Source organism: Saccostrea echinata, unplaced genomic scaffold, assembly GCF_033153115.1.
Source record: "Saccostrea echinata isolate AGI-Se365-2 ecotype Australia unplaced genomic scaffold, CSIRO_AGI_Sech_v1 ptg000029l, whole genome shotgun sequence".
Lineage (NCBI taxonomy): Eukaryota > Metazoa > Mollusca > Bivalvia > Ostreida > Ostreidae > Saccostrea > Saccostrea echinata.
The window spans coordinates 1,709,814-1,721,901 of NW_026889778.1; the positions used below are offsets into that span (position 1 = coordinate 1,709,814).

At 33.0% G+C, this 12,088-nt stretch overlaps 1 protein-coding gene across 2 annotated transcripts in view; it reads left to right on the top strand.

Annotated features, from left to right (window-relative positions):
• The window catches only part of LOC133195454 (ecdysone-induced protein 78C-like), a 46,171-nt gene that overhangs the window by 2,256 nt on the left and 31,827 nt on the right, over positions 1-12,088 (top strand). Inside the window, exon 1 of one of the 2 annotated variants that reach the window (XM_061331292.1) lies at positions 7,467-7,504. The exons of the other annotated variant lie outside the window; for it this stretch is intronic. Coding sequence (XP_061187276.1) covers positions 7,482-7,504 — 23 coding nt within the window. The 5' untranslated portion in view covers positions 7,467-7,481. Of the gene's footprint in view, positions 1-7,466; positions 7,505-12,088 lie in introns of those variants that run through there. 2 annotated transcript variants of the gene reach the window in all.

Sequence of the window (12,088 nt, forward strand, 5' to 3'; positions counted from 1 at the left end):
CTGTGTGATGTCAAATGCTTTTTGTTGACTGTAAATACAGGGGTGTTTGAGTCATGTTTAATATGCATTGCAGTCCACTGTAGTGTATATAAACCCTCTCATAGTGCCCCCTCCCTCTTATAATTTTGCCAGTATATAGTATACTGTAGAAAGCATAGCCACCTTATGCTTTTGCCCCCTCTATAATAATGTCATTCCATGACAAAACACTTGTCACTAAAGGATTAGATAATTATCAAAACAAGCAAGAATGGTCAGGTTGTAGCTAATAGTTGGCCTAGTAGTCCTAATCGCCCATGTCAAGTCATTAAAATGGTTAAGGCTTGTATTCAAGGTGAATTTAACGTAACAAACAAAAAAAATTTTCAAGCTAAATTCAAGAAATTAAGGTTTTAAATAGATGTAAATAACCGAACCGAAAAACCCGAAACCGAACCGAAAATTTACAGAACCGACCTGAAAAAAATTGGAAATTTGACAGCCCTAAACTACATGTATGTTTGTGTGTGTTTACAAGCTGCCCTCAGTTTAGTTTTAGAGCTCTATGCATTTAATGTAATACATGTTATAGTTAACAACAAAAATGTTGAATTGAATCTGATTAAATTAATGACTACAAAGTTATGAACAGACAGACAGACAACCAAGTGTGACACATAATCCAACCATGGACAGATAATGTATTTATATTGTTTGTATTTATGTAGTAAATTAAGAGTGCATTCTTGCATCCATGGTTTTGTTTTTAGTGAATCAGACTGACACATAGTCCAACTATGGACAGATAATGTATTTATATTGTTTGTATAAATGTAGTAATTCTTGCATTCTTGCATCCATGGTTTTGTTTTTAGTGAATCAGATTGACTCCTTAAGATGCAGGTTAATGTAATTCATGTAGATTTAATTATTTTTCATATTCTCCTCTGTCTGGAGGTAGAAATGGTACTAACAGGAGAGGACTAATTTACATGTAAACTTGATGTACAATATGACCTTAATCAGTACACATGTACCTAGACAGAATTTGGTTAATGTAAACAGTGACTGAATTCTGGGAAACAAACCTGTAGAGTTGATCGATGTCTTTCTGTCCCGGCTTGATACAAAACATGGAGGAATATATAAAAAGACACTGGCTGATATTAAAAGTATATATCATGTATAAAATGTGTGGGAAGACAGCTCTGCAGAATTTACTAGTGTTTAACATGGAATGAGAAAATTAGCAAAGAATTTTATTCCTGGCATTAGAAAAATCCTAGATCTGGACAAAAATGTTCACAACTCTTTTAATTGAAATATATTTTTTAATTAGATTTTGACCAGCTACACTGTTATTAAACTGCAGAATTTAATCAACATATCTAAATGCTGAATACTTGTTTAGTTTTCAGATATTTATAAATATAAGGTAATTTTCAAACTTTGTAATTATGTCAAATTTGCTAACTCAGAATAATGTACATAATATTCATAAGAGACAATTTACATATTCATATTTTTCTTATTTGTACTGTTGGCTAAGCTTAAACTAAGGGGTGAAGTGTGTTAGTGGCTGAGCTTAATCTAGGTAGTTAGAATGTAAGCTTAATCTAGGGATTTAGAATGTAAGCTTGATCTAAGGAGTTAGATGTGAGTTGGTGGTTAAGCTTGATCTAGGGAGTTGGAATGTAAGTTTGATCTAGGGAGTTAGAATGTAAGCTTGATGTAGGGAGTTAGAATGTAAGTTTGATCTAGGGAGTTAGAATGTTAGCTTGATGTAGGGATTATAAATGTTGGTGGCTAAGCTAAATCTAGGGAGTTAGATATGAGTTGGTGGCTAAGCTTAATCTAGGGAGTTAGAATGTAAGCTTGATGTAGGGAGTTAGAATGTAAGCTTGATATAGGGGGTTCAAAGTATGTTGGTGGCTAAGCTTAATCTAGGGAATTAGAATGTAAGCTTGATATAGGGGGTTCGAAGTATGTTGGTGGCTAAGCTTGATCTAGGGAGTCAGAAGTGTGTTGGTGGCTAAGCTTAATCTAGAGATTTAGAATGTAAGCTTGATATAGGGGGTTAGAAGTATGTTGGTGGCTAAGCTTAATCTAGGAATATAGAAGTGTGTTGGTGGCTTACCTTGAGCTAGGAATTTAGAAGTGTGTTGGCAGGGGTATAGAATTATGCTACCCCGTTGCCCGGGGCAGGTGAAATGTCATCTCGGGAAAGATTATATTAGTTTTCATGATAAACTTACCCGAATGGGAAAGTAATAAATTATATAGTCTTCCACTGGCAGTTGATGGCATCTCAGTGTGAGTGAAAAATTCATGAAGGAACTTAAAAAAAACAAACAAACAAATGAACGAACAAAAAAAAATGGAATGGGTTTTTATCTACTTCGGCAGTTGCCTCTTTGCTTTAATATGATGGAAGTTGTTTGGAAAACCCCTCTCCTCTCTTACTATAGAAGAGTTCGAAGTCCAAAGATCACTCTTAAATTATATTCCTTATAGATGCTATTGTAACATTAATTTTGAGAATATTGCATTCTTTGCATGTAGGAGGGCTGCAGGTAAGAGATGTGTGAGAGAAATTTTTTTTGGGCGGGGGATGAGGGGGGTTAGGGGGGGGTTGGCTGGCTTTTAAATTTTTAAAAAATTACCATCTATACATGTGGTAGTTCATGGCCTAAGATACATTTTTATTTATACAAGTCAATAATGCTTCTGTTTCACAGTTCACAAGGATCAAGTTACTTTTAGTAACAGAGGAAATTATCTGATATAATATGAGGGATTAAAAAGAAATAAAATTAAAATAAAGAAAAAAATCAGGAAAAATTAATAAAATTAATGTATATATGAATATCTTTTTACTGCAAGACACCATTATTCTAGATTTTTAATGAGATGTAAATTTTATGCTGATAAACTGATACAATGTGCTATCTTTAGAATTCTAGAAGTTAAAATCTTACATCATTTGGTGATAGATCTTATAAATATTAATGGTAAATTTTAAATGTGGTCAGAATTTTACTTTGATGAATGTGGACCAGTTTTAATTATGTTTACACACAATGGCTGTTAAATAAAATAAAAAGCTTCGACACAAAACCATGCAAGGCAACTGTAAAAAATATCGGTACTTTGAACTCTTTTGACCAAGGAGGAATTTATTAAATTTTGTTTAGTGGTATTTTTTTTGCAGTTGAACAGTTAAGTTCAAACTTGTCCTGTTTATTTCCTGGTGTGTTAATTACGTGCATTAAGGTCAGACTAATTTAAAACATTAGTTGTTCGTGAATGTGGAAGAAAAAATCAATTACAAGTGAGAATGAAGTCAGAGTTTAAATGACACATGGGAAATATAGTTCTTTTACAAGCATGAGAATAATTAGTTAAGACCCTACATTTATATCAACTCAAGGAACTGAATCTTGGTTAAACCAAGATTCATCTTAGGTGTTTTAAAAGTACCAATTGTGCTATTTTTGATTGCCATAAATTAATAAGTGTGAACTTATGATATAGATAAGATTTCTTCATGACATTGAAAGTGGAAGTAAGTAAAACCATCCTGACAGAAACTAAAACTGCCAAAGTTCATCCCAAATTGTTTTTAAATCCATGGTTTACAATTTTTCAATCTTGCAATCACTGATATGTCTCACAACTGCTCAACTATGACTTCGTAGACTACAAAACAATGGCAAAAAGAAAAAGAAATAACAGAAAATTCAATGTTTTGTAGTTGAATATGGAATTTATTTCACTCGTGAAACAGGATTTTTTTTATATTTTCACTCATGCTTCGCACTTTTGAAAATATAAAAGAAAAATCCTCTTCCTCTCTTGAAATAAATTTTATATCCAACTACAGTTGAACTTCGGTATCTTGAACACTGATATCTTGAATACCTTGGATATGTCGAAGTGATTAGGAAGTCCCAAACACATACTCCATTATTATTTAACCCTTGATATCTCGATTCTCAAGCATCTAAAAGTTTTTTTCTCAGTCTCATGAAGTTCAAGATAATGAGGTTTAACTGTACTAAACATTGCATATCCTCTTAATATAACAATTGTGAAAAGTATTACCAAAAAATTTTTTTTCTAGATTTCAATGGTCATGCAGGTAGACTTGTAAATGATAAAAAAAAATTGTTATTCAAAAACCAAGAAAGGCCAGTGTTAATGGAGATATAATGGATATACTATTTTTATTCTGTTGTGTATGCTCAAGCACTATTGTATTGTTTAGTTTGGTGATAGTGCACTGGCACATACAGGCAAATAAATAGTTCCACGTTATGATTTGTTGCTGGGTAATTATATTCTTCATCCCTGACTGTCCTCTGTGTCGTGTTTTATGGCAACATGTCCTCATCTATCAGTTTATTTTGTTTTTATCATATAATTATTAATCAAATTGCCATTCTATGGATCCTTTACAGTAACATTTTATATTCAGGTGACTTTTAAGGCCCTTGGGCCTTTTGTTTATTAATGTCATGCTATATATCAATGTACATTCAAGATATATATATTACAATCTTGCTGTGACATTCCACTTGTTTATTAAATCTACTGTTGAAATAATAATCTGTATTGTGTGGACAGCGGGAGGTATTTATGTTTAGGACAGCATTGTTTTTGTTAAGTATGGGGATCCTAGAATCAGGCTAATTATACAAACACACACTTGGTGGTTCAACCACTTGTTAGCTCAGTTGGCTTCTATACTTAGTATACAGAAAAGGACTGTTTTCTTTGTCACTTAGACATTGATTATCATTTATCGGCAACTTTGTACTTAGTGTGGAAAGGTTTCACACCTTCACAAAAATCAATAGAGGCAGCTTAGGTTTTTATATTGTATCCTGCTTGTCTCAATTGTTGCAGAATCTCTTTCAAGTTTGCATCCATTTGTATTTGCGTCAATTCATTTGGTTTTCAAAGTTGTTAAGATAAAGGTGTGTTTCATAGATGGAGATACAAGAATGTACCTGTAACTCAACAAAATGATTCATTAGGTTTAATTAGCTTGATACTGATTGTTTGAAGGACATGGAAACAGAAATAATGGCTTAATGCAGAATTGCATCAAAGTTTTGTAAGACATCATCTATGATCATGTTGATTATGTTCTATAGAATACAAATTAAATTTAATTAATGCTTGGTTCAGGGACAACTTGCTTAATGGGGTGAGAGAGAGAGAGAGTCAAGTTTATATTTTTCATAGAGATATTTTTGGGATCCAGCATCGTGATCTCACAGTCTCCCGTGACAACTGGAACATATAAAAACTCTTTTAGGAGATGACGTAAACTCTGAACAGAAATCGATCATCATTGGTTAAGTGTTACTGTGCTGCTTGTGTAAAGATGTATTTACCGAAACTCAAGGCTGCAGGGAGAAAAGATCAAGACATCAATATTTCTATTAATGGGTGTTATTAAAATTTAGTCTGTATTTTTTAGGTGGATGACAGAGGGTTTCTTTCTTTACTTCTGATGTTGTTTAATGGTTTTTTTGCTCAATGGAGGAGAATGGAGTCCAGTGAAGCAGATAGAATGTAGTCAGGCTATGTAGGTCATTGTAAACAATCAGTCAAGCTTGAAAAAAATGAGGTCATGTGGTCCTGTAATGAAATAGTTTAAATTATTGATTTGCAAATTGTAAAGAAATGCTTTCAAGTCATAGTGACATAAGATTAAAAGAGACAGATATAAATTTAAATGCTATATATACATGTATAAAGAAAAAGAAAATTTTTGAAGTAGATGAAATTATTATGACAGATAATGATACTGGATTTCTATAGAGCTACTTCTTTTCCACTTGATGGGGATTAATGTACGCGAGGTACAAATTCACAATTTTTCTACAGAAATTTGTCACAGCGTAGTTAAAATGCATAAAGGACGTAACGTCAATCCAGAAATTCGCATAATTTTCTACTCTCTGATTGAATAGAAATTGTGATTCCGCAGAATTATGCCCCCTTGGAAAAAAGTATATGTTACAGTACCGGAGTACACATATCTTTTAAATGATCTGTTTATGTTTTATGACACAAAAAATGTGATTCTTCCTTTTTGTATCATTATGGCCTTCATTTTTTGAGGATCAAAGGCATACTTTAAATATTTCCTAGGAAGTACAAATATTTATCAGTACCTAAGCAGTAGAGGTGTGAAGTATCTGAATCAAGAGTCCAATAGACCCATAATTTAAATGTATACATAGGTTTCCTTATATCCTAGCCTGTTACTGACTAGATAAAATTGGCAGTGCTCTTTTGGTAGGAAAACTCGACACTAAAAAACCCGTAATGTTTGGCATTTATGATGGTTTTTATTGCCAGACTAGAGTTGGGTAACATTGGCAATTCTAAGAAGCAGAAGAAAAATATCCGGTGCTGCATGAAAACGTATCTGGAGGAAGGAAAAGGAAATAAAACATTCACTTGACTCTGATTCTATACGTATGCCGTTGAATAATGACAGAAATAGGAAATCTGATTACTTTCATAGAGTGGTTAAATTCACTCTTCTAATCTTTTATAATGGTGACTGCTTTAAGAACATCTGAATTTCTTTTTTTTTAAAAATTCAAGTTTTTTTGTGTAAATATGTATGTTATTCAAATTCCAAGGAATGAATTTAAGTGATAAAATCATTAAAGTTTGTTTTTTATGGTGCAGGAATATATCGCATTTATATTTCATAACTTTAAATCACACAATTCACTCAAGCACGGAACATTTAAAGATTTACTGTGACTCATTGTAAAAACGTACAACTGTATACAGGTTACACAGGGAGAGAGAAAGAAAAGGGTTCTGTTTACATCGCACTGCTGGATCAAGGTCAAAACACAAGTAGGTCTAAAAAATGGCTTCCATACTACACACACACTCACGCAGGATGCGATAAAAAAACCCAACTAGCCAGGCTGATTAAGTTTATGTTTTTATTCTGGCTTATTCTGGCTTTACTCTTTGCTTTGAGGATTTAATATTCAATTTGAGTGATTTAAGGTGAGATTGTTTAACGTCTTTTCAGTGTGTATTCTTTCAGTTTGTAAATATCAACATAGCGAGGTCATTTCAGGTAAAGGGTCATTTAATCTCCGTGTTTTATGTCAGTGCGGCAGTGATCTAGATCTAGATCGTGTATGTAAACTGTTCATCAAATATACCAATGATGGAGTTATAGTAAAGGTAATGTGAGGTTGGTCGCCCACATTGATTTGTGCACAGTGCGGCAAAAACGGGAAATTGTCATTCACAATTTGATCTCTCTCTGGAATAAGATGGTTTTTAATTTTCAAATGACGCCAGTGGACTTAGTTTTTAGAAAAGATAATGGTGTAGCTATTCTGCAGATTTCATTAAGAATTTGTGGATGTTTTTTTTTTGTGCTGGTATAGATTTGGAATTAATTAAATTGTGTTGAAATTGGAGAAGTGCTCATTACCTTTAATTGAAATATGTGTTTTTATTCCAACTGCAGGTATGTATTTTTTTCAGGTATGAATGTTTTTGACACCTGCTTATATGAATGCTTTTCTTTTTAAATTTTGATTGTTATTTTTATTTTTTGATTAAATCCTTGCTTTTGTTCTGATCAGCTTTAAAAATGAATATGTATAGTTTGATTTTAAAGAGTGATAAATTTCTAATACATTACGCAATGTTGTATTAATATTAATTTTTTTTAGAAGGATTCCAACTTTTTGTAGTGATTTTTAGGCATTAAAACTAAATAATTTATTATCTAATTTAATTGTCATGGCAGTTGTTCTAAAAATGTACTGAATAGTTATCATATATGACTGTGTACTGTGATGAGAGGCATACAGTTGCCTGTTCAAAATGTGTGCCGTTATCCATCATGGTGGCCTAGATCAGTTTAAAATTCTTCCACTGATTTAAATTATTTATTGCGTCTGCTGGTTTTACTTGGATGTTCTGAAACTGTTGTTATAGGGACAGAGACTTGAGACCTTTTTGCAGTAACAAATTATATTGTATAGACTAATTATGTTTAATTAATACATATATAATTATAATGTGTACATAGTTTATATAAAGTAAATTTAAGGTAAACATGATATACTGCATGTAACAACATCATTGTTCATGGGAGACCAATTTTCTGGGATTTTGGGGTCATCCTCACCCTCAAATTTACGTCATTCTAAAGGAAAGATAACTTTTTCAAAGTTCTTTAAATCCACTATATATACAAGTTACCCAAAAAATAAATTCAACACAAACCAGTAAAATTTTTGTTAGCCATGAACATTAGCCGCCACGAATTGAAATGCTACTAATAATTAATTAAACAATTAAGATATGTCAGGGTTAGCATCCTACTTCATTATGAAATCAGTTTAGGAACAGTTTTATGTGGTTTGCGTACAGTTTAGACATAATAGTGACACCCTCCCAGTGTTATGTGTTAATGTTAACAGTATACAGTGGTGGATTTAAGGGGGGCGCACCTGGTGCGCGCCTCCCCTTAAAATTGTCAAAGCGTAAATCATACTGCTTCATTGAGAAAATGTAAAAATGTCTACTCAGTAGACCACAATTTTACCTTTCAAATCTCTGGAATCCAGGTGCTTTGCCCTGAACCCCCTGGGGGCCTCAAGGCAGGCCCTCAGACCCCCTGGCTACTTTTTGTGCCCCCTCCCCCAACTTCAATTCCTGGATCCGTGCCTGATATATACAGATACAGTGATAAAATATGCACCTATACCATGTGTATATATAGTATACATACCATGTTTACCCCCGCAACAGAATCAACAACACAATCTCAACATTGGTTTTTGTCATCATTGAAGTTACAAAAGAAAAAAATAAATAAATAGATTTCTTTTTTCCTTGGTGTTATTTTATGAATCTCACATTCAGAACATTTTATATAAAATATGTTTCTGTTCTGTGGTTCATCTCATGGGTAGCTTTTGAGTCAGACTACCAGAATGACTAGAGTAAACTTAAATGAAAAACCTGTACCATAACTTCATTATGAAAAAAGAGGGGGGGGGGGGTGCAATAAGAGATAATGATATGACTGGTGATGTATCACTTTGTACTGTGTATACCTCTCTGTGTTACAGAGTTACAGCAGTCAGTAAGCATCAGGGAAACAAATAAATCTCCAAAGAAAAACATTGCAACTCACAATTTTAAAGACAGAACTATGCAACACATGTAGGGTGTTAGGTTTGTGTTATATAGTTACCTTGATTTAAGCTGGCTCCCTTTTTATTGTAGATAAACTCAGTTTCCAGTCCTAATCTCCTACACTCTAGGAGACCTGAGGAATCTGCTATGCTTTAAGTGCCGTGGAATTGATCTTAACCTATCTGTTTGGTTCACCATTAAGTAGAAAAAATGTTAAATTAGATCATATGTGTGTGTATGAAATATTATCTATCTTTTTATCCCTTGACTGGGGTCTTATCTGCAGTGCACGGAAAACTGATGTAAAATAAGGTTTTTTATAAGATGCAAAACTCAGGCTTTTATGTAATAAGAATAGATGTCCCAATGTATTCTGATTGGTGTTCAAGCCTTTGGGTTGGAATTCCAGTTGACCTTGATTGACCCTGAAGTTGGTATACACTGTAAGAAAGAGATGACACACATTGACCTCTGATGTGTGTGACCTTCACTTCAAATTGATCATTCTGAATTATAATGTCCATTTGAATTCTTTATTGTATAATTAACAATGAGTTTACATCAATCATGACTCTATTTTATCTAGACTCTGATGTGATTGGTGTCTACACCAATGTTTGTATGAACCTGTAAGGTTTTACTGAAGCTGAGTTGTATTGCAGATTATTATAGCTCGATTATTAACAGTTTTGAAAAGGAAAATATTAATTTCATTAAAATCAATAAATTACTTGGACTTCTCATAATCTAAGATTAATATTTATCTTCTCAGTATATAGATGTTTGAGAATGTACTTAGTTGGTTATTATCTTCTCAGTGGGCGGTTCCTGTCTCAGAGATTGACCTCGATCCTGAGTTTGAGATTCCTGACTTTGGGTTACCTTTGGGTAAATGTCAAAGATTCTTCATCTGTCCGATGTCCCGTTCTTCACTGCTCTGTGACAGATTTGACTTGCATTTCCTTGTCAAGGAGTGCAGGAACACGTTGTGGGTTATTTTTGTTTGAATACAAGTGTTTCTCTGTCGTATTAATGTTTTTGACATCATTTTCCATAAAACCTCCTTTGAATGAATCAAGTTGTTACAGCTATTGTGGTAATGTTCCTTAATTGTCACAACTTTGTGGTCATTCAGATTAAATGTAGGAGTGAACATTTATAATTAATTATAGATGTTGGACTCAGATTTACCTGCTGGGAGAACTGTATTATGTTTGGGGTCAGTGAGGATTGGTTAAGATTGTACATGACTCTTCATCTACAGTAGGTAGTGATTTGGCAATGAAAATTAATTTAAATTTAAAAAAAAAAAAAAAAAAAAAACCACAGGTAGGGAAAATTACAGTGGTAGGCCCTTGACTGAGAGTAGGTGGAGTCCTTTAACTGGTGAGATGTGGGGAGGGGGATCAGAGATTAAGCTCCACTAGATCTTGGGTTTAAACAAGCAACCATACACTTGTGTTTTATACCATTTGACCCTATATTTAGTTTGATTTTGGTCAAGAGTTAATTAGTGCACTAGAATTTCTCTCATCTCTATTCAATCTACATATTTCTTATTGCTGGAGGCAGAGAAGAATGGTGCTTCTGTTATATTTATTGACTAGATGTATAGAGATGTAGAGATGCCCGCAGTGACTTAGTATCCAGTGTTAATTTTATTTCACATCCTGTTTTGACAGTGATTCTGAGGAAATGAAGGGTATCGATCTTTCACAGCATTCTGTATAGAATATCACTTACTGGGTTCAAATGAAAAACAAAAGTTCCTTATAAAGGATGAAATTGATGTAGGTAGCTCTTGTATAATATAATCATATTAAAAAGTATTTATCAGAGAATATCTCGTTATCTGGAACCTATTGGCGTGGAGAAAAAACTTAAAGATATCCAAAGATTCGAGATATCAAGGTTAAAATACAAATATAAATAGCGATTGGGACCCCCATTTCACTTTGATATATCCATGATATTTGAGATATCAGTGTTTGAGATACCAGAGTTCAGCTGTATGCATAAACACAAGGTTGGTCTGCATGGTTCTCTTAGTAGACATGAGTGGATTCCAACCAATATCTTGAGAACTTTTTCCTTCAGTTTGAAAAATCAAACTTTGTATGCAAAGATTGCTCATGGTATATAACAGATTGATTGATCATTGAGTTTGAAAGATGAAGGGAAATCATTGATTTCCAAGTTTGACAGATGAAGGGTAACCTCTGTTTTCTTGGTACACCACCATCAAATGATTTTTTTTAGCAATGTTTTGAAAATCGTTTGCTTTCATGGTCATCAGGTTTTTGTACACAGGTAGGTCAATTCAGATGACCTCTGTTGATTTTCAGGTCAAAAGGTCAAAGATTATGAAGTTTTCCATTATAAAATACCCACTTCAAATGATGCTGGATTGTCATCAAACTTTTTTAATAAGGTTCTTGGCCATTTATTGTTGACCTCTGTTACATTTCAGGTCAAAGAGTCAAAGGTCACAAATATTTGAACTACACCAAATTTTATGAAATCTAAACATTTTTATGGAAATTTGTTATACCTTAATATTTTATACCATTTAATATATCGGTATTTAAGGAGTAAGGGTGGTGTACAAAATGTTCTTTAGATGGATGCCAGTTCACTTACCTACAAAGTCTGAATGTTTTCATCATAAAATTTTCACACTCATCAAACAAACAAAAAAACATGCTTTGATTCATCATGTTCATTTAGTTCAATATGTTAACTGAAATAAACCAATGATGTTATGTTTTATTGATTTCAATTAAGGAGCAAGTTTTTAAATCTAGAACAAACATAAAAAGTATAATTTACGACCAGAGAGTGAAACTCTTTTTTGATTGGTTGATTTCCGTTTTATTTCCGTGCTTTGAAGTTATGAAAT